Here is a 23,116-nt window from a genome sequence, read left to right on the forward strand (position 1 = left end):
TTAATTTAATAATGTCTTGATCTTATCTTGCTTACCAGCAAGGTAAGCAAGATAGCCAGTAGCAAAAATAACAAATAAAGCTTGCAATGTATTTTTTTTATTGTTAGCCAATATAGGTATCACTTCTACAATACTTTTTGTATTTGTTTGTTTCTCTGTAATATTAAAACAGTAACTTGCTTCATCCTAGGTAAGATGTCATTAATTCTTATTGGAGGCAAAACAATCCTATTGGGTTTATTTAATGTTTAAATGATATTTAAGTAGACTTAAGGCATGGAGATCCAAATGATGGAAAGACTCCTTATCCAGCGAACCCCAGGTCTCGAGCATTCTGTATAGTAGGTCTCATACCTGTATATTAGTTCCTTTGCTCCATGTAATTTTGGAAACTATGTGTGGCATCTCTTTTCTTATAACTGTAAATGTTTTACAGAAAATAAGTGATGCTTTTCTGATGTCACTGAGGTCATTGTTGGAAAGCAAGAAAGAACTGTGCAGAATTACAGAGGGATTAAAAGGTGTCAAGAAAGAAAATGTTATGGAGGTTTGTCAGTTATTTTTCATCTTTCCTTCCATCTGACTTTTTGAGAGGGCAATTTATCAGTTTAAGAGTGCAAATGTTTACAGAGATCACAAGTGCATGTAAGAAAAAACTTTAACACAGCCACAGTTAATTGGGGTAAAAAAAAGCCAATATCAAGTGAAAATAGCATTTTCAATTTTGACAAGACTGTGAAATCTCTACTACCGTATATACTCGAGTATAAACCGAGTTTTTTCTGTTGGTTATATGAAAGAATAACAGTGACTGCAATATCACACAGTGCCCTCTGTTGGTTATATGAAAGAATAACAGTGACTGCAATATCACACAGCACCCTCTGTTGGTTATATGAAAGAATAACAGTGACTGCAATATCACACAGCGCCCTCTGTTGGTTATATGAAAGAATAACAGTGACTGCAATATCACACAGCGCCATCTGTTGGTTATATGAAAGAATAACAGTGACTGCAATATCACACAGTGCCCTCTGTTGGTTATATGAAAGAATAACAGTGACTGCAATATCACACAGCGCCCTCTGTTGGTTATATGAAAGAATAACAGTGACTGCAATATCACACAGCGCCCTCTGTTGGTTATATGAAAGAATAACAGTGACTGCAATATCACACAGCGCCCTCTGTTGGTTATATGAAAGAATAACAGTGACTGCAATATCACACAGCGCCCTCTGTTGGTTATATGAAAGAATAACAGTGACTGCAATATCACACAGCGCCATCTGTTGGTTGTATGAAAGAATAACAGTGACTGCAATATCACACAGCACCCTCTGTTGGTTATATGAAAGAATAACAGTGACTGCAATATCACACAGCGCCATCTATTGGTTGTATGAAAGAATAACAGTGACTGCAATATCACACAGCACCCTCTGTTGGTTATATGAAAGAATAACAGTGACTGCAATATCACACAGCACCCTCTGTTGGTTGTATGAAAGAATAACAGTGACTGCAATATCACACAGCACCCTCTGTTGGTTATATGAAAGAATAACAGTGACTGCAATATCACACAGCACCCTCTGTTGGTTATATGAAAGAATAACAGTGACTGCAATATCACACAGCTCCCTCTGTTGGTTATATTAAAGAATTACAGTGACTGCAATATCACACAGCGCCCTCTGTTGGTTATATTAAAAAATAACAGTGACTGCAATATCACACAGCACCCTCTGTTGGTTATATGAAGGATTAACAGTGATGGCAATATCAAACAGCACCCTCTGCACATGGTAGTGGGACAGTGGGACAATGCACACAGTAATCCGTTTGGCAATTCTCTGTCACCATCAACTTTGCAAAGAAGTCCGGTTGATCGCTGGGGGGGTCGCTTTGGCGGAATGTGCGCTGCTGGGAGACAGGGCTGTAGTTGTGTCTAGGCTTATACTAGAGTCAATAAGTTTTCCCAGTTTTCCTAGGTAAAATTAGGTACCTCGACTTATACTCGGGTCGGCTTATACTCGAGTTTATACGGTAATTCTGGCATTTGATAAATTGCACATACTAACTGAAAAATAATTGCAATCTCATTTTTCATGAAGGAAAAATATGCAATCTGAAATATTGGGTAATTTGCCCCTTAGGGGCATATTTATCAAGGGTCGAATCTCGAATTGAAAAAACTTCGAAATTCGAATTCAGAAAGACCAACCGAAATTAAGTGGAAGATTTTTTTTGGAGGAATAGGTCAGTTTTTGATCGAATAGCTCCGTATTCTACCGAATTTGAATCTTACGAATTGAAGGAATATCGCGTTGGATCAAAATCGATTCGAAGTTTTTCCCCAAAAAAGATTTTTCAAAGTCCACCAATTAACTCCAAATAGGTTCTAGGAGGTCCCCCATAGGCTAAAACAGCAATTTGCCAGGTTTTATGGTCAATGGCAAATGGTCGAAGACAGTATATGATAAATTTTTATATTCAACTTTTTTTCAAATTCGAACCGAATTTGGACTATTCCCTAGTCGAAGTAAACAAAAAATAGCTCAGCTTTGCATTTTTTTCATTCGAAATTCAACTCGCCCCTTAGTGTCCTGTTGTTTTGCATAATATAACTACTATCAGTTATTCTGCTTTGTTTATGTGTCTTGAATAGAGTTACCCTTTAATTACTAATATTTATACCTTTCAGCTTACATTTCTTGGACTTTCTGAAGAATCTGAGCCTCTTCGGGTAAGAATTTCCTAACCAATAATTTTTTTATCCTTAATTTTACATTTGTACAGATGTACCTCAATTTTCCATGGGGACCACAAAAATCGTCATAAATGATGTGAAACTGACCTCCAGGAACAAAATGTTGGTTGCCTTTATGGGACTGGGAAACTATGGCATAAATGTATAAATCCAGAAACATAAAATGGAGGTTTAGTTCAGTGAGTAGTGGTGCAGAAACCTGTGGAGTCTGATAAAATGAATTAGCATGAAGTATGAATGACTTACCTTCTAAAAAGAGTTGCTGCTAAAATGAACAGTTTCTCTATGTAAATGATATCTGAAGCAACACCTGAGATTTATGATGTTCTTTCATGTAGGATGTTGAAGCTTTACACTTGGATCTGCCAGAACTGATTAGATCACTTCATCTCTGCAGTTTAAATGACTGTGAAGTTATTCTGCTAAAGGATAGCAAAGAAGGTACAACCCAGGTAATCATCCCTAACGCATTCTGCACATGATATAGAAATATTAGTGCTTATTGTATTATGTTGCAGTCTTGTTTGTCGGATCTGAGTTTCTACAACCCAGAATTTGCAGGGATATGAAATCCCTCTGAACAGCTAATGCTTTTCAGGTAGATGCCACATGCGACTATCCCTTAGCTGGGCCCTCATAGGAATGGTAATGAAAGACTATTTTGCTGAGATTAAAATAAAGAAAATTCTAGTCTCTAGTTCTTAAACAGAAACATCAAATTTCTAATTAACAGACTTATGTAAAGATGGAACTTCACCTGGTAAAGACACTGCATTACGAACCCTACACTTAAGGGCAGATTTAGATTAGAACTCACCAAAGAAAAACTCACTCAATTACTATTCATTTCTATGGAATTTTTAGGACCGTATTTATCAATGGAGTTCACCATTTGATAAATATGCTTTTAGAAATCCCATAGGAATGAATAGAAAGTTAGTGAGTTTTTCTGTGGTGAGTTCTAATCTCACACTTTGATAAATCTGCCCCTTACTGTTCCTACTTTATAGAACACAGAACTAGCTATATCTGATCTCCTGGTAGAGCTTGTCTGTTAATAATCACAAGCCCTTATGCATGGTATTCCTGTCTCCAACTGCCAGGGCTGCCATCAAAAATCACGGAGCCTTGCACAACAACATTTTCTGGGACCCCCACCCCACAATACAAAGGCCACACAGACATGTGGTCAAAAATAACCAGTCTGAATAAAAGCCACTGGTGATCAGGGCCCCCTCCACACACAAAAAAATTGATGGTCAGGACCGCCTACAAGTTAAAAAAAATAAATGGCAGGGCCCCTACCCATAAAAAAAAAAAATATTGGTGGTCAGGGCCCCCACAAGTTAAAAAAATTCATTGGTGGCCAGTGCAAGAACCTATTGGGGTAATTGGTGGCCGGGTGTTTCAGTTAAAAGAAGAACATTGGTATTCAGTGGAACTTAAAGTTCAGCAGGTGGCTTTTTTCCTCCTCGGCAGGCTTCTTCTTTCCTCTCTGGCGATGGCTTCTTCATTCTTCTCAAGCATGGCTTCTCCATTCTTTTCCAGTGCAGCTTCTTCCTTCTTTTCCAGCGTGGCTTGGCTTCTTCCTTTCCGGCTATGGCTTCTTCGTTTTTCTCCAATCAACTCCTTCATTCTTCTCCACTCGACTTCTTCGTTGTTTTTGCTTGGCTCCTTCGTTCTTCTCGCTTGGCTCCTTCATTCTTCTCTGCTCCTTCGTTCTTCTCTGCTTTTTCATTCTTCTTTGCTCCTTTGTTCTTCTCGCTCGACACTTCATTCTTCTCACTCGGCTCCTTCGTTCTTCTCTGCTCGGCTCCTTCGTTCTACTACACTCAGCTTCTTTGTTCTTCTCTGCTTGGCTTCTTCGTTCTTCCCTGCTTGGCTTCATCGTTCTACTCCGCTCAGCTTCTTTGTTCTTCTCCGCTCTGCTTTTTTGTTCTTCTCCCCGCTGCATCTTCCTTCTTTCCCAGCGCCACTTCTTCCTTCCTTCCCGGTTGCGGCTTCTTCCTTCTTTCCTGGCGCACCTTCTTCCTTCTTTCCCAGTGCGGCTTCTTCCTTCTTTCCTGGCGCTCCTTCTTTCCCGGTGCGGCTTCTTCCTTCTTTCCCGGTGCAGCTTCTTACTCCTTTCCGGCGCAGCTTCTTCCTTCTTTTCCAAAGTGGCTTCTTCTGTAGCGTTTACCCCCTTAAACCCAGAAATCCCCTGGGCCTGGGATGACTGTCATATCTGAGACCCCGATGATGGCCCTGCCAGCTGTTACTAAGGTTCTGGGTCAGGTAGATTCCAAAGTGGCAGATCCCCTCCATTTTATAGATTATAAGAAGCACACAAAAGAACCCCCCCCCCCCGGGCCAATGCAAACACATTTCTTAACAGGTTAACAGGGCAACTGTTACACTTTATACAATAGGGAAATTTAAAGTTGAAACAAATATGCACTTCTGAATATCAGAAGTCATGAATATGAATAACCCCTCTAAAACAATTTGCATTTACCAGTAGGTGAGCTATCAATACCCCACTCCAGCACACTAGTACAAATACATTTACAGGTCTGCCACATATAATCATGTTGATCAACTGATTTGAAGCAGTCAAACAGTTGAGTTTTTTTAAGCAAAGGTTAAGAAGCCTATTTATAAAGGTTCTGCAAAAACAGAGACTATTCCCACAGGAATATTTTCCTCCATTTATAGGTTATGGCTATCAATCAGGACATTCTCCTTGATACAACCATACAAATACTTTGGCATACCCAATGAAGTTGATATATTAGACTAGATAAAACTGCAGCATTTGGTCGTTGTCACCAGGAATAAATGTAATATCTTTGACTTTCAGATTTATCAGCAGCTGTTAAAAATACAGTTATGTCATTAGTGTGTGATTCCGAGATTACAGGATGCTGCTAAAAACAGTACAATTTCAAAATAACAAATAGCATGGAATGAAAATAACTTTTAAACCCTGAATTTACCATTGTAATGCTGAACTGAAAGTTGACCTTTCTTTTTTCTTTTGTTACTTTCAAGGGTTGTTTTTCTGGAGCACTGTGTGTCATGTCACCTCCTAACTTCCCATATTTAAAAAGTGATTTCCTATTTAATCTGATGAGCAAATACACAACTGGAATAAAGTATACAATGGATCATCAGCTCTCGAGTGACACACTTAGAAAAGCTTTGCACAGTGAGGAAGATGATACAAACCAGTCTGTTTCCTCAATTGAGGATGATTTTGTAACCGCTTTTGAACATCTGGATGAAGAGGATTTAGCTGCAAGTGGAGGCCAAGGTAACCATCATGACCTGGAAAAATACAATCATCATGCAGAACACTGGCTTAATCTTAAAATACCGGCTGCTAATATTGTGTTTGCAAGTATTTTATTTAAAGCATTATATGTTTTCTATTGATTTGCAGTTCTTGGAGAACAGGTAAGGAATCTGTTATCTGGAAGCCTGTTCCTCAGTGTGCTGAAAACCAGCAATGCCATTCTTCACAGTGTGTTGTGTCAAGTAGCAATTTTCCATTCATGGCTGATTTTCTTTAACCAACCCGGCATAAATGCATGGGATTTTTTTTCTCAAATGTATTGTAGAAGATTTTAGTTTCAGTGCTGCAAACACTGCGAAGGCCGATTGCATGGGAAAATACTGGCCCTAAATAGTCAAGATATTAGATCCCATACTTGTGTTTAGTTTTGTGTTTATTAACCTGTTTGCACCAAGGCAAAGCCAGTTAATTAATTATTCTGTGTCTGAGAGAATGAATATTTTACACAGCACTTTTTAATGAATGTCCTGGTGACCAATCCTGTACCCATTTGTTTTTGTAGAAAGAGAACATGAAATAATGAAAAGTCAACGTGATGCTGCATCCCAAACACAGCCAGCTCACTGTGTAGACATCAGAGGTTCAAAAATTATATTTAGCTCCCTGCGCAGAAGATCATCCTTAAAGTCAGCAACTTTAATGGGCCTTATGGGATTTCCAGATTTATCAGCATCTGTTAAAAATACAGTCACATCATCAGTGTGTGATTCCTATAAGCAAATGAGCTTTTCTGTCCAGGACAAACCAGTGTTCACACCCCCTTCTGCTGAGTCTTCAGAATCGGAGTGTTCAAGCCCCAGTCCTATTATATTCTTAGACGAGGAAGGATATCAGAAAAGTCTGAGAGCTAAACTTAATTTGCCAAAGATTCCTATTGTGAAGGATGACATAGAAGACTCTGACTCAGAGCTCAGTGAATTTTTTGATAGTTTTGATCAATTCGATGAAACCGAGTCAACGCTATTAAGCCATGAGAAGCCTACACTCAAAACTGCTCTGGCCAGTCCACCTAAAAAAAGAAAATGTGTTGCGATGAATCCTCAGAAATTTAAGTCTGATCACATTATGTTATCAGCAAATGTTAAAAAACCGACTCCAAGAAAACCCGAATCACCATACAGTAACATAGGTGAAGTGACAGATACTCCACGCCCTGTGAAAGCAACTGTGGAAGATTCTGCTTCTTTATTTAGTCCCATCAGATCTTCTGCTTTTAGCCCCCTTGGTATTTCCACACCCGCTGAGTGCTTATATACCCTGGAATACAATGGGCATGCTCCAGAGGAAGACAGGGTTTACAGTACTTACAGCAATTATGCAAACTGTGTATGTTCTCAGATGTTTGATTCAGTGCTTAATACCAAGCCACCTATCAACCATGAATTGTCAAAAAAAGGAGTGGAAAAAAGCACAACACTTAAACGAAAATCTTATAACAAAGAATCAGAGCGAAAACTGAGGTCAAAGCAAAAAAATGCCAAGAGTGGCATTCAGAAATTTGCTTCTGAACTAGTTGAAAAAAGCTTAGGAAATGCATTTAAGGATTTGCAAAGGGGTGTTTCGACTTGCACTAGTGCCCTCTGCCAGCTAGCTGCCAGGTTAACATCATATGTGTTTCAAATGGCTTTCTATGAAATTAGGAGGATGCAAGCATTTTCAATTAAGAAACGAGCCATTAATAGTTTAGCAAACTTAATGGCCAGTGAAGTTATTACCAGTGCGCTACAAGAGATTCGTTGTATAAAAAAACAAATGGTTACCAATGCAGTCACACGGTTCGCTGCTGATCTTGCAGAGGAGCTGGTTTTTGAGGGGATTATGGAAGTTTGCCAGTTTTCACATCCACCAACTCCTGTTGCTGCAAATTGGCAGACATTTGATTATGACGATGCCATTGTAAGTTCCTATGCAAAAGATCTGTCCGAATCTGTGATTCAGGAGGCATTTATTGAATTATCCCAGGTTAATGTGATTTTCACCACCCAAGCGGCTATTAGTGTTTCCTTGGACAATCTTAAGTATGTGAACTCAGAAAGTATTATGCAATCCACTCACACCTCTGTAACCTTTCCTCATTTACCCAGCATGATCCAATCTCCATTGGCAACAGAGCATGACATGGAAAGTGATTATACAGTACAGAATGCATTGTTGTTTACATCTGGACTTATAAGTTCAGTCCCAGTTCCTGTTGCTGCCAAAGCACTAACTTTATGTAAAATCTCAAATGAGGCTTTGGGAAAGGAGGATGGTGTGGATGCATCAGTGCATGGTGATATGAATAGCAATACTGTAGATTGTTACAGTCTCTCCACAAAATGTAAACATGCAATGCCCACCACAAAAACAATACTGCCCTTCTCTGGCCACAGTATTTCTCAATGTCAACAAGAGAAGCAACATTTACAGTTTAAGAAGCTAAATGAGGATAACGAGGAGGTGAAAGCTTTCTCTGTGTCAATGGTAGATATGATGGTAAATGAAGCATATGATGTAATATCATCTTCTAAAGAAACACGTTATGCAGAGGTTTTAGCCCAAAACATTGTTCCTTCGCAGCAAATCTTGCTAGATAAAGAGCAATCAAAACTGAATTTTGCAGATGGCCTGGCAAAGTGCATATTACAAAATTCAATAGGTGAGAGTAGCTGCACAATTTCAGACAGATGTATGCCTCCAAGACTTAAATCTGACTTTGTAGATTCTACAGCAGATAAAAACAGGCATGCTGTGGATGACTCTGAAATATGCACAAATCTACAACAAAATGCAGAGCAGCAGCTTTTATTTATGAAGTATAGCCTTCCCCAAAATTCTGTATCTCAAAATACTAGATTTACTACAAAACCTTCCCAAAAATACAGAGGTGAGTATGGAGGGGCATTTTCTAAAAGAATAGGTGTGGGGAATTCAGATGTTTCTTTCAACAAACTGAGTTCAGAAGGCATAACTTCAAAAAGAAATGTGCAAAGTAGAGATACTTCATACTCATCCATTTTTGGACTTCAGACTTGTCTTTCTCACATTAATAATTTCTCCTCAGTCATGTGCAGTTGTGGTGATGATTTTAGTGAAGAGAAAACAAGTCAACGTGACTCCAGTATGACAACAGTACCTAATGCACCGCCCCCAACTCCTTTAGCTTCCTTTGAATTAAGCCCCGAAAGGAGCATGAAAAAGCTTAGTAAGAAACTCAAAGGGCAACTAGCGAAAGAGTTTTATCCAGCTACTCCGCCATCTACACCCCATTTGGTCACCTCTGAGCACGATAGCATAAAGAAAGATGATTTTTTGCTTAAAGTCATGCGGTCATTATCAGAAGAAGTTGAAACTTCTAGCAGTGATGGCAGTTCTGAAGATTTTTATGAAGATATTGACGTTTCTGAAGAAACATATCAGTATGCTGACTATTTGTCAACAAATATCTTATCTGTAGCCACTGAAATGGCTGCAGATGTTTTAGCTGATAAATCCGTTCACAGATCGTCTGCAAAAAACAAGTCTCTTTTACGAGTATTGAGTGATAAATGGGAATACCCTGCATACATGAGAAATGTTTCTGAGGAAACATTGAAGACGCTTTGCAAATACGCAGGTGTTATAGCTGGAGAAGTCCTTAATGATGCAAAGAAAGTTGTGGGCAAGAAACACAATACAAAGTTGAAATCGATTTTTGATGCTGATTGCTGTCATTGTAGAACGCACCCTAGAGACTGTAGGCCAAATGAAAAAGGTTGCATTTGCACAAGTATGAATTTTAAAGAATCTGATCCTTCCACTCTTTCTGTTGCTGCCGGTCTGACCTCCAAATACCCAAGCTGTGAAAGTGTGACTGAGGAGTATGCTGATCATATTATACGAGTTCTAAAAATGGAAGGAGGAAACCATGAGTTAATAATTGATCAGTATGCCAGTCGATTAGTTTATAGAGCTGTGAAGTCTGGCTTACAACAAGCTTCAAAATCAATTAAACTCAAATGCAATAGGAAACCAGCACCCAGAAGAAACTCAGAAGCTAATAGTATGCAGGAGCTTCTCAGGCTTTTAAGCATGACACAGCACCAAGAGCGGGAAAAGCAAAGAAGGAAAAGCATTTCAAGCCATACCTTTGGTGAGGAATCTTCTGGACATGGCAAAGATTCCCATAGACCAGAGTTCACAGGCATGCTACGTTTTGCAGAATCTCTTGCCCATACAATAACTTGTGATGTTAGGAAAAATCTAAAAATATCGACTGTTTCTCTTCCCAAATCACTGACTGATTCATGTCTGTATACAAAATCAAAAACTGATGAGGCAACTGGTGACCTTGCTAGAAGAAATGTTTCCGAGAGTCTCATTCCATATTCACAGACAAATAAACTATATCATAGCACTGGCAGCCTTAATGATGGTCTTAAAGTAGGTGTCCTTCAAGCAATTGAGCAATATGCTTGTAAAGTCGTTGATAGTACCATTGAATTTACCTTGGAAACAGGAAGACTTAGAGGTTTAGAAAACCGGAAAAACAATGATAAAGTGTCACATACTGGGAAGCCAATTCATTCGTATGGACCTGTTTGTAGAGTTTGCAGTGCAAAAGAACAAGGACATACTCCGTCGTCTTGCCATTTTCTCTTGGGGCCTGATGTATCTAAAAGAATGAAACAATGTTCAAGGTCAAAACACAACAATGGTCATAAATCAAAACTTTTTAATCATAACATACCTAAAATTCATATTGATTTTGATAAGAGGGCGATATTTGCAGATAAAGTAGTTAGTGCTGCTATAGAAAAAGCAGAGCGTGAGCTGAGCAACACAAGTTTGGCTGCCGATAGTGGTATTGGGCAAGATGGGATCAGCTTTGCAGATAGTCTCACCTCAGAAATAATGATGTGTGCTATGAAGAACATTGGACATGTTGTTAATCAAAGGTAAGAAAGATCTCTGGGCCTACTGTGAAATTACTTTATTTGCTTTATATTGCTTATACGTGCTTTCTTTTATTTCCATACATCTGTAAGATTCCAGCTGACAAAATAAAAGGGGTGCACAAGTCAGATAGACTGACTACAATCAGTACAATGTATCATTGATGTTTAAAGGAGTTGTTCACCTTTAAATTAACTTTTAGTATTATGAAGAGAGTAGTATTCTGAGACAATTTGAAACTGGTTTTAATTTTCTATGATTTTTGAGTTATTTAGCTTTTTACTCAGTAGCGCTCTAATTTGTAATTTCAGCAATCCGGTTGCTAGGATCCAAATTACTAGGGACGCACCCAATCCACTATTTTGGATTCCGCGGAACCCCCAAATCCTTTGCGAAAGATTCGGCCAAATACGGAACCGAATCCGAACCCTAAATTGCATATGCAAATTTGCATATGCAAATTTGCATATGCAAATTGGGTGGGAAGGGGAAAACATTTTTTACTTCCTTGTTTTGTGACAAAAAGTCAAACAATTGCCCTCCCCGCCCCTAACGCTGGACTTTAGTTAAGTAAAAAAAAAAAAAAGCCTACAAAATTGCACAGCACACACAAGGGGTCATGTACTTGCACTGCAAACGTGAAAGTGGAAAATTGCCCCCCTAAGTGATCATCTAAAAAGCAGTTGCATCCAGGGTCATGCAGCACTCTGCACCTTGATAAATAAATCCAGCATTAGCTGCAGAGCTCTGACATTACCATCCGCAGACAGCAAGTACAAGGCTGTATATTGACCTGTGCTTACTGGCACTCCCTAAGTAACCAACATGTTAGCATAATCTGGAGATTCTTTGAACAGGATCCATGCAGACCATGTATATACATAGTTATTTTGTGTTTTATTCGAATAAGAAAGCAATTCTTCATTGGGCATAATAGAATTGAGTTCTTTTATCCAGTCTCCAACTGGAGGTGTGTGACTTTGTTGGCACACATGCACGTTAAAGAGGTGGTTCACCTTTAAGTTATTATGAACATGTATTTACAGTATATAGCAACAACATATTTTGCAGCGCTGTGTAACTTTTAGTATGTTATAGATTGGCTAATTCTAAACAACTTTTCAATTGGACTTAATTTTTACTCTTTTTATAGTTTTTTAATTATTTGCTTTTTTCTGCTGACTCTTTCCATCTTTCATTCATATCCCCGTCTCTTCTTTGAATCAATGCATGTTTGCTAGGATAATTTGGACCCCAGCAACCAGTTAAAACAGTTGCAACTGTAGAGCTGCTGAATAAAAAGCGAAATAACTCGAAAAAAAAAATTTAAAAAAAGAAAACAAAAAAATTTTTAAAAAAAGAAAACCAATTGCAAATTGTCTCAGAATGTCACACTCTCTACAATACATCATACTTGAAGTATTTAAAGTGAACAACCCCTTTAAGGCACATGTTGTAAAGCTGTGTACACAGGTGTCTGAACTCCGAAATAGACTTTGAAGACTGTACTGTGCTTGCTCAGGGTGGTGCACAGAACACCTAGGAAACGGGAAAAACATGGAGACAAGATGCTCAAAAGAAGCAGGCAGGTGAAGTTTTTTTTAAAGAAGAGTGTCGTCCTGGGGTAGTGCTTCCCCCCCAGTGATTGTACAGTTACATCACCTTTACATTTGTAATAGTTTCCTGGATCTTTCTGTACACCTCACATTCTGCATTAGTCTCTGTTCTGACTTCAGACCTGCGTAGCATCAGAGCCTTCTCTGTTTGTAACATGATGGACAGTGATTAATGTTCAAACAGTGGGGGTCATTTATCAACACTGGGCAAATTTGCCCATGGGCAGTAACCCATGGCAACCAATCAAATTGCTGCATTGATTGTTCAACTTGCAGCTGGCTTCAAACAGCTAATCACTGATTGGTTGCTATAGGTAAATTCCCATGGGCAAATTTGCCCAGTGTTGATAAATGAACCCAAGTTCACTTGTGAAGTCTACTTCACATTCAGTATGCTCTAATTCTCTGTAATGTTTGTAAATTAGATAAAACGTCAGGGAGAGGGCAGGGGGCATTTTGCTTAATAGAATGTGGGCAGAGGAAACAGTTGGTAAAAAGACAAAGTGGTGGCATTGGGCAATATGGAGTAAGCTGTGATCAAATGACCAGTATTGCTCTGAAACCCATTTCACTGCACATGCAAAGGTGGCTTTAATTCTTTTACTATGTAAGTCTGTATGTAAGTAAATCAATAATAATCGAGGTTTTCCATACGCCCCACACTGTTTTCTGCCATGAAAAAAGCTGTTTTAATATATTAGGATTTTGTAAATCTATCGTTTTACATATTTATTTTTCATCACAAATTGAATCCAGTTCTGATGGCAAAGATGGATTCCAGTCAGCCGAATCTGTTACTAGCCAGCAGACAAGTGTCAGTGTTGGGGATGACAGTACTGGCAGCTGGTCCAATCTGAGTTTTGAAGATGAGAGCAGCAGTTTCCTTCACCTCAGTGACAGGTAATGTCATATCATGTTGTATACATTATACAAAGGGCATACTTAAAACATAAAATGTAACTGTAAAGTGTTGTATGACACTTGTTTTACTCAATTTAGCCCACATAATACCAACACTGATTGGTTCTTACACTCTTCCTTTATATATGTATATGTATTATATGTATTAAACTACCTTGCATGTCATTGCTATCATCATTATATCTGAAAAGTTTTTCTCTGTCCCAGCCGATGATCTTAAAGGGGAACATTCACAACAATTTTATATAAGCTTCATTGTACTGAAATAAGACATTTTCTACATATAATTGATTCAGACCCATTTCTGAATGAATCAAGTTTATCTTCACTATCCCCCTCTTAGCACCTATTTCTCTTCATGTAACAGTTGGGCATCATATTTTGATTGACAGATTCAATGTATCTTTTGGAGGGATTCTTGTACTTGCTTATGTATTAGAACTCGCTCAAATAACTCATTTCAGCACTAACTAAATCTAACAAAAATGATCTGACTTTGCACAAATTCTGAATGTAGAGAGACAGGATTTCTGGTGATTTGTAAAGAGTGAGCTCTAATACATCTAGGCAAAAGGAGCCCCCCCCCCCCAAAAGGCTGTATTAGACCTTAATGTCAATCGAAATCAGACACCCAACTCTCGCATGAAGAGACAGATGCTGAAAGTGGCATACTTTCAGAAAAAGGTCAGAATTTTCAATTGATTATATTTAGAAAATTAATTCTTACAGTATGATGAAACTTATATTAAAGCAATACAGACACGTTCCTATAAAATTAATCGAAATGTATCAGTATCAAGTAGTTGCTGCACCCGGAATATTTTCCCTGAAAGCCCCCTCAAAGATGCCCCGTGAACCTGCTTTGGCCCGACCCTCAGACACTGCTAAAAGATCTTCTGTGCTGTTTCAGTGACGCTGGGCTGGGGCGGCGCCATCCTTCCATAGGCTAATTACAAATGAAAACAGGACTTCAGCCTATGGAAAGATTGCTCCACCCCCAGCCCAGCATCACGGAAGCAAGACAGAAGATCCGTTAGTAGTGTGAGCAGGTCGGCTGCACAAAGGTTCACGGGGCTGGGGGGCAGCTTTGAGGGAAAATATTCCGGTTGCAGCAAGTACTTGATAGGAACATGTCAGTATCGCTTTAAACGTTTGTTTCCATGATAGTTCCCTTTAACGTAAACATCATCTGGATATGTTGATTGATTGTTGAAAGATGTTCTCTTCTAGCCATTCTTAACCATGAGAGTATATTGATTTTTTTTAATGTTTTTTACATATATGGTCTAAAGCAGTGATCCCAATCAATACCTCATGTAGTAACAAGTTGCTAACCAACCCCTTGGATGTCGCTCCCAGTGGCCTCAAAGCAGGAGCTTATTTTAAAATTCCAGGCTTGGAGGCAAGTTTTTGTTGCATAAAAACCAGGTGTACTGCCAAACAGAGCCTCAATGTAGGTTGACAATCCACATAGGGGCTACTAAATGGCCAATCACAGCACTTATTTGGCACCCCAAGAACATGCTTGTGTTGCTCACGGGTTCTAACGGTTGGGGATCCCAAGCATAGCCATGTTACAGGCAAATGCCAGTCATAAAAGTTTTGGACCAAATCTGGCTTAATTATGTTATTATGAAGTGTTATTTGAGCTGTTGTTTTGCAATATTGTCTTCTGGTAGTAATGGTAACAGCAGTAGCTGGAGCAGTCTTGGCTTGGAAGGAGACATGTATGAAGAGAATCTTTCCTTTCCACCATCAGACAGGTTGGTCTGGCTACTGAGTTTCTAGTGCATGAGTCGAGTCGTGGCAAGTTAAATACATAAGTATTTCTATGAACCTGCATGCTTGCTATTCTAAAATATTGAAGGCATAGGCTCTCTGAGTTTCTCTTTAGAACCCTTTGTACTGAAAGATGGCAATTTAGTGTAGAGGTCTGTACTAAGGGGCAAATTTATTTAAGAACTGTGACCAGATTTGCTGTGTAATTTTGTTGTGTAAAAAACATCATCATTTTATTATACAGCAACTACTGCCCTACTTACTTACAAAGGTCTGAAGTGGTGTAAAATAAAGGTGTAAAATAAAACTGTCCCTAAGTGTCCCTCAAGAAGGATTCCATGGCTTTAATGTCACAAGTATGGCAATTGCCCTCACCTTTCTCTGCTAATTACAGCTAATTGCAGAACAACCCATTTTTCTTTTTGTTTGTCTGCTTAGTACTGGGTCCTAAAGACTTCATTAAAGAGCCTGTGGTATACCAGTGCTTCTTGTACTTTGATTATATTTGCTATATCTACCTTTCAATCCTGCTGTATTCATTGTAAATAAAGGAAACTGTAGCTTTTAAACAAAATCAATTTCTCATGTATATATTTAAATGCACTTTAAGTATGATGTAGAGAGTGATATTCTGAGCCGATTTGCAATTGCTTTTAGTTTTTTATTATTTGTGGTTTTTGAGTTATTTAGCTTTTTATTCAACAGCTCTCCAGTTTGCAATTTCAGCAATCTGGTTGCTAGGGTCCAAATTACCCTAGTAACCTTGCATTGATTTGAATAAGTGACTGGAATAAAAATAAGAAAAGGCCTCAATAGAAAGAAAGTATAACAATAAATGTGTAACCTTTCAGACCATCTATTTCTTACATGGGGTCAGGGACCCCCATTTGAAAGCTGGAAAGAGTCAAAAGAAGGCAAATAATTATAAAAAATATAAAATAAAAAAAATCATGAAAAACTATTGAAAAAATGCTTAGAATTAGCCATTCTATAACATACTAAAGGTGAACCACCTCTTAAAATAGCAATGATATATAAATGAAGGGGCTGCTTTTGCAAAGTGAAAGCTGGATATGGTATTGTATAACCAGGCTTGTGTTTCAGAAAAATGTGTAAAATATAATTATCAAATCTAAGCTCTGCAATAAAGAAAGGCCAGTGACTGAAAACTGTCAGTTTTTTGTATATATAGATGAAGTTGCTTTTGAGAAGCAGTTCTTTTTATAACTCAGGTTCACCACCTAGGAAGCTCTGATACATTTCACACTGATGCTCTGATTTCTTTATAGCTACTAAATATTAGGCAAGGCTATAATGAGAAAAGGCTTAAAAGACGTGCAGCTGTATCAAGCAAGCACACTGTTCCAAGATGGAGAATGCATTGTTAGACAAAGTACTGTACCATACCTATTTCTTATTGTGGAGCATTAATGAGATAAAGGTTATTACTTAAAGGGATACTGTCATGGGAAAAAAATTTTTTTTCAAAATGAATCAGTTAATAGTGCTACTCCAGCAGAATTCTGCACTGAAATCCATTTCTCAAAAGAGCAAACTGATTTTTTTATATTCAATTTTGAAATCTGACATGGGGCTAGACATTTTGTCAATTTCCCAGCTGCCCCAAGTCATGTGACTTGTGCCAGCACTTTAGGAGAGAAATGCTTTTTGGCAGGCTGCTGTTTTTCCTTCTCAATGTAACTGAATGTGTCTCAGTGGGACATGGGTTTTTACTATTGAGTGCTGTTCTTAGATCTACCAGGCAGCTGTTATCTTGTGTTAGGGAGCTGCTATCTGGTTACCTTCCCATTGTTCTTTTGTTTGGCTGCTGGGGGGAAAAAGGGAGGGGTTGATATCACTCCAACTTGCAGTACAGCAGTAAAGAGTGATTGAAGTTTATCAGAGCACAAGTCACATGACTTGGGGCAGCTGGGAAATTGACAATATGTCTAGCCCCATGTCAGATTTCAAAATTGAATATAACAAAATCTGTTTGCTCTTTTGAGAAATGGATTTCAGTGCAGAATTCTGCTGGAGCAGCACTATTAACTGATTCATTTTGAAAAAATTGTTTTTTCCCATGACAGTATACATAGTTACATAGTTAGTTACATAGTTAAATTGGGTTGAAAAAAGACAAAGTCCATCAAGTTCAACCCCTCCAAATGAAAACCCAGCATCCCTACACACACCCCTCCCTACTTTTAATTAAAATTCTATATACCCATACCTATATTAACTATAGAGTTTAGTATCACAATAGCCTTTAATATTATGTCTGTCCAAAAAATCATCCAAGCCATTCTTAAAGGCATTAACTGAATCAGCCATCACAACATCACCCGGCAGTGCATTCCACAACCTCACTGTCCTGACTGTGAAGAACCCTCTACGTTGCTTCAAATGAAAGTTCTTTTCTTCTAGTCTAAAGGGGTGGCCTCTTTACCTTTAAAGGAAAACTATACCCACAAAATGAATACTTAAGCAACAGATAGTTTATATCAAATTGAATGACATATTAAAGAATCTTACCAAACTGGAATATATATTTACATAAATATTGCCCTTTTACATCTCTTGCCTTGAACCACCATTTCGTGACTCTATCTGTGCTGCCTCAGAGATCACCTGACCAGAAATACTACAACACTAACTGTAACAGGAAGAAGTGAGGAAGCAAAAGGCAGAACTCTGTCTGTTAATTGGCTCATGTGACCTTACATGTGGTTTGTATGTGTGCACAGTGAATCGTACGATCTCAGGGGGTGGCCCTTATTTTTTAAAATGGCAATTTTCTATTTATGATTATCCAATGGCACATACTACTAAAAAAGTATATTATTATGATAATGGTTTATTTACATGAAGCAGGGTTTTACACATGAGCTGTTTTACTCAGTATCTTTTAATAGAGACCTACATTGTTTGGGTGATATACCGGTAGTTTTCCTTTAAGAGTGGTTACCATAGTGAGACATTCATCTGTTTTCCTACTGTTAAAGCATAGTGTCTTATTATATATTTGGTAACATGGAACTGAATTATGCTGAAAGACCTGATTCTCCCTGAAAGGCATTCTGAATGAAATGCTGAATGAGCTTCTGATCTTGATATTTATGGCTTGCATGATAGTAATAGAAGTTTTACAGGGGTAAATCAGAGGCCTATTATGTTTAATATGGTATAATCCCTCTAAAAACAGTGCTGGTTTGCTTTCTCCTCTTTATAAACATGTGCATGATAATCTCTTTCAAAATCATGAATTCATTTCAGAATTTAAGGATATTCTGTAATGTATCTAACTAACTTCTCTCTCTTTGCAATTATTTATATGTAACAAAGTGATGGTGCAGAAGACAGAGATGAAAATCGTGAAGCCGCTGCAGGAGGTAACCTCAACCATATGCTGTCCTTCCAGGCTGGTTTGTTAAAGGGATTCTTTTCGTGATTTTTATGATGTCGTTTATATTTCTAAATTACACTGTTTACACTGCAAATAATTCACTCTATAATATAAAATTTAATTCATCAACCAGCAAGTGTATTTTTTTAGTTGTAATATTGGTGCGTAGGCACCATCTCAGGTCATTTTGCCAGGTTATGTGCTTTCAGAAAGAGTCAGCACTTTAGGATAAAACTGCTTTCGGGCAGGCTGCTGTTTCTCCTTCTCAATGTAACTGAATGTGTTGCAGTGGGACCTGGATTTTTACTATTGAGTGCTGTTCTTAGATCTACCAGGCAGCTGTTCTCTTGTGTCAGGGAGCTGTTATCTGGTTACCTTCCAATTGTTCTGTTGCTAGGCTGCTGGAGCAGGGGGGGGGGAAGGTAGGGGGGGTGATATCACTCAGCAGTAAAAAGTGACTGACGTTTATCAAGTCACAGGACTGGGGGCAGCTGGGAAACTGACAATATGTCTAGCCCCATGTCAGATTTCAAAATTAAATATCAAAAAATCTGTTTGCTCTTTTGAGAAACTGAATTCTACTGGAGCAGCACTATTAACTGATGAGTTTTGGGGGGGGGAATTCCCATAACCTTTAAAAATGAATGAATAACAAAGCATATTGGCATTTATGGACACTTCAGGTGCAGATTTCTTTTTGAAATGCTATGGATCTCCTTGTTGTTGTTTTTTTCAGCCCCAGGACAACTGTGCAAGACTTTACTAATTAGAAATGTTGATATGGGACCTTATGTAATAGAGTCCCAGCTGAGGACAACCTTACAATGGATTGTTGCTTCTGAGGCTGGCGTCTCTGAGCTGCACTTTGTGGAAGGGGACAAAAAAGAGCTTTTGGCTGTAAGTGCTGAATGAAGTTACATTTGTATGTGCAAGTGTCATTTTTCTTATAATACGGCACCGCACTCAGCAGAAACTATTAAAACCAACATTTTCAAAGTTTCGATCACAAACTTGGGAAATTTCATTTGTTAAATAACTTTGATAGTTACTGCTGAGTGTGGTGCTGTATTTTTGGTACTTTTGTATTGGGAGTGCTCCTTTCCGGTCGATAAATATATTGTCAACTACACTTGGAAACCTGGAACAACCCCTAATCGCTTGGAATGCATTTATGCATCTTGTTTACATTTCTTCGTGTACATTTTTTCCTACTGAAACTCTGTGACTGTTTAGTGACCATTGTGAATGTTGGTAATACTGAATAGGAACCATTAATTGCCCATAGTGTGTATAAAGAAGGCAAATGGAAATGCTTAGTACTGTTCTTTATATTATATATAAAACCAATGGTGACTGCATTTTCTACTGACCTGGACTGAAATGTTTAACTTTTCCCACATGTGGATTAAAATAGTTTACACAAACATCAAGACAATTTACTCAATTTACTTTGACATTTAAGAATATGCAGTTTAGTAGAGATATTTTTGTAAAAGGTGGAGTCAAAACCATAACAACCACTTGAGATACCACAATAGGAAAAAAACCTGCCTTATTAATAAAGCTAAACTTTGGTTGCTACGCATGGCATTAGGGTGCGGTAACCAACCTTATTATTCCCTCATTCACAGTTTCCTGTTGCCTTTCTGCCTTTTTTTTTTTATTTAACCACAAACCACAAGATTGTAGGGGTTCCACTCTCAAAATACAATATTTATTTTGTCCTGCACTGAACTAAAATGAAGGCAATGAAGTGCTTGATGAAAACAGAGGCAGTGTTTTAGTTGGTGCCTTCATTTACAGACTAACAGGGGAATGTAATAAAAGTCGCAAAGAGTAAAACAATTCGCACCAATAAGAATAAAAATCCACATCTAGCAATCTGATATTGTTCCATAAACTGTTATTGAAATTGCGAATTTTAATTGTGCATTTAAGAAGTGCTTGAAAGTGACGTACAGGGGAATGTATTAAAGTCGCTAACGGGAAAACTATTCGCAATGCGAAAAGTTATGCCTTTGCGCAAACAAATTTTGCTTTGCACAAATTTAATGTAGCTTTTGCGAACCCGGAAACTGTTTAGCGACCACTTCCGACAGTGGAAGACCGTTTGCGAATTTTATAGTTTGCGACAATGCGCAGTCGATGTAATAAAACTTCTTAAAGGACAAGGAAAGGCAAAAAAATTTAATCCCATTTTTACTTTCTTTAATGAAAAATAAACCTTTCTCCAATATACTTTAATTAAAAAATGTGTATCGTTTTTATAAGAAACCTGACTGTATGCAGTGAAATTCTCCCTTCATTTACTGCTGTGGATAGGAATTGTCAGATGGTCCCTAAACAATCATACTTATGAACAGCAGGGGGAGGCCCCGCCTTACTTCCGAGCCATGCAGAATTCAAGCAGCTTTGTTTATGACGATCCCTAAGCAGCCCAGACCACACTGAGCATGTGCAGGGTCAGGGTCAGGCCAAGATATTTAAGAAAGTTACAAGATGACAGCCCCCTGTGGCCAACTTTAAAAGCATAAATCATTTGTTTGATTAGGCTTCTGGTGCAGTAAGTTCATGCTTATGTTTAGTATACAAAATACAGCATTTCTAGCCTTATTCTATTTTAGACTTTCCTTGTCCTTTAATGAAAAAGTCATTATGTTTGCTCCAAAAGATTACGAAACCTTCAAGCACTTCTTAAGAGTCCGCAATTAAAATTTGCACTGCCCAATTTAAATTTGCAATGTAATAACAGTTTAAGGAACAATATTACATTGCGAGATGTGGATTTTTAATCTTATGGGTGCGAATTGTTTTGCTCTTTGCGACTTTAATTAAATTCCCCCGGGAATCTTTTGGAGCAAACATAACGACTCTTTCAGTAAGAAGTTGTATTACATTTTCTGCGCATTGGTGCAAACTACAAAATTCGCAAACCTTCTTCCACTGTCAGAAATGATCAGTAAACAGTTTCTAGGTTCGCACAATCTATATTAAATTGCGCAAACCAAAATTTGTTTGCACAGAGGCATAATTTGTTCGCATTTTTTTCCGTTACCGACTTTTTTTTACATTCCCCCATATGTCTGATTTGCATTTTCATGTGTCTCATTACTGTACATGTGCTGCTCTCTCTTTTCAGGTTTCCAGAAGACTGGTAGAAAAAGGCTGGAGTGTTGGTGATCTCTTGCAAGCTGTTGTTCATTATTGTGAAATCATCGAAAAGCTACCCAGTTTTCATAAACCTTTGTTTGGGTGGCTTTTGGATCATTCATAAAAAAGGGCACTTTATACAATTTTATAACCTGAAGATGTAAGAAATGTGAAGTTACAAATCTGCTGATGGCTCTATAACTTGCAGTATTTAAATACGCAATTAATATAGCTTGCATTGTGGAATATTGTCAGTATATTTATTTTGAATTCATATCTGTGTGGTGCTTACCAAGATAATGCAAGTAAATGTGTGTTCTTGGTAATAACCAAAAATATAAACTAGCACTTTTATCCACTACGTGACAGTTTTGTAGGAGGCACATCACTTTCAAGAAACAGACGACTTTGTAGATGAGATTCAGCACCAGTTTTGCAATGTCTCCCCCATTCATAGCTGTGTGCCCCAATAGATTGCAATATTCCTTTCATGCTTGTGTTTTATGACTATGGCTCATGTCACTCAATTTGCATATCTAACAACTGTAGTTTATATTTGGGGAAAAAAATTGTTGTTTGTGAAAGTGTCGCTACAAGTATCATGGTTATTACAAATCATTTCTCATTTTTTGTCCCACTTATTGTACTTTGCACCAAGTGTGTCTGTAAAATATCGATATTGTATGAAATTAGTGACCTATATTTGCTATATATTTTGCTTGTACATTTACAAAAATGTACATATTAATAAAAATGACTGTAAATTTTGAAACCTTAACTAACTGTTACCCCCCCCTCCTTTTTTTTTTTTATTAAAGCACTGTTTGTAGTCTAGTATGGTTTATATTTCTCATTATACGCTATTAGAAAGCTTGGGGGAGAGGTGTGGTAAATTATTAATGGAAACTTTTAACTTGCCATGTCACCAAATGGGTCTTTATAAGGGAATTGTCATACAATAGGAGGGTTAATAAGTGCAAAAATGAAAATATATATTAGGAGAATGAGTAATATTGTATTATCAGATTATGATGGATGAATTATACGGATGGCAATCAAGAACATTTGAATAACTTCCTTTTCATTTTTTGGGAGGGATATAAAGCAGGTAATATAAATGAGCATGTCTGTAAGCAAAGGAATGATTTAGACCAGTGCTGTCCAAGTTCTGTGGTACTGAGGGCCAAAATTTTACTGGCCTATGTGGTGGAGGGCCGATAATG

The 23,116-nt window shown here is 37.9% G+C and overlaps 1 protein-coding gene across 4 annotated transcripts in view; it reads left to right on the forward strand.

Moving 5' to 3' along the window:
* akap11.S (A-kinase anchoring protein 11 S homeolog) overlaps window positions 1–22,727 on the forward strand; it is a 33,974-nt gene extending 11,247 nt beyond the window's left edge. Inside the window, exons 3-12 of one of the 4 annotated variants that reach the window (XM_018249936.2) lie at window positions 437–547; window positions 2,711–2,752; window positions 3,115–3,228; window positions 5,807–6,068; window positions 6,613–11,026; window positions 13,397–13,540; window positions 15,241–15,324; window positions 18,683–18,762; window positions 19,480–19,640; window positions 21,883–22,727. In XM_018249936.2, coding sequence (XP_018105425.1) covers window positions 437–547; window positions 2,711–2,752; window positions 3,115–3,228; window positions 5,807–6,068; window positions 6,613–11,026; window positions 13,397–13,540; window positions 15,241–15,324; window positions 18,683–18,762; window positions 19,480–19,640; window positions 21,883–22,017 — 5,547 coding nt within the window. In that variant the 3' untranslated portion in view covers window positions 22,018–22,727. The remainder of the gene's footprint in view (window positions 1–436; window positions 548–2,710; window positions 2,753–3,114; window positions 3,229–5,806; window positions 6,069–6,612; window positions 11,027–13,396; window positions 13,541–15,240; window positions 15,325–18,682; window positions 18,763–19,479; window positions 19,641–21,882) is intronic. The other 3 variants (XM_018249937.2, XM_018249938.2, XM_018249939.2) reach the window with 3 other exon arrangements.
* Window positions 22,728–23,116: the final 389 nt, after the last annotated feature.

Source organism: Xenopus laevis, chromosome 2S, assembly GCF_017654675.1.
Source record: "Xenopus laevis strain J_2021 chromosome 2S, Xenopus_laevis_v10.1, whole genome shotgun sequence".
NCBI classification, from domain to species: domain Eukaryota; kingdom Metazoa; phylum Chordata; class Amphibia; order Anura; family Pipidae; genus Xenopus; species Xenopus laevis.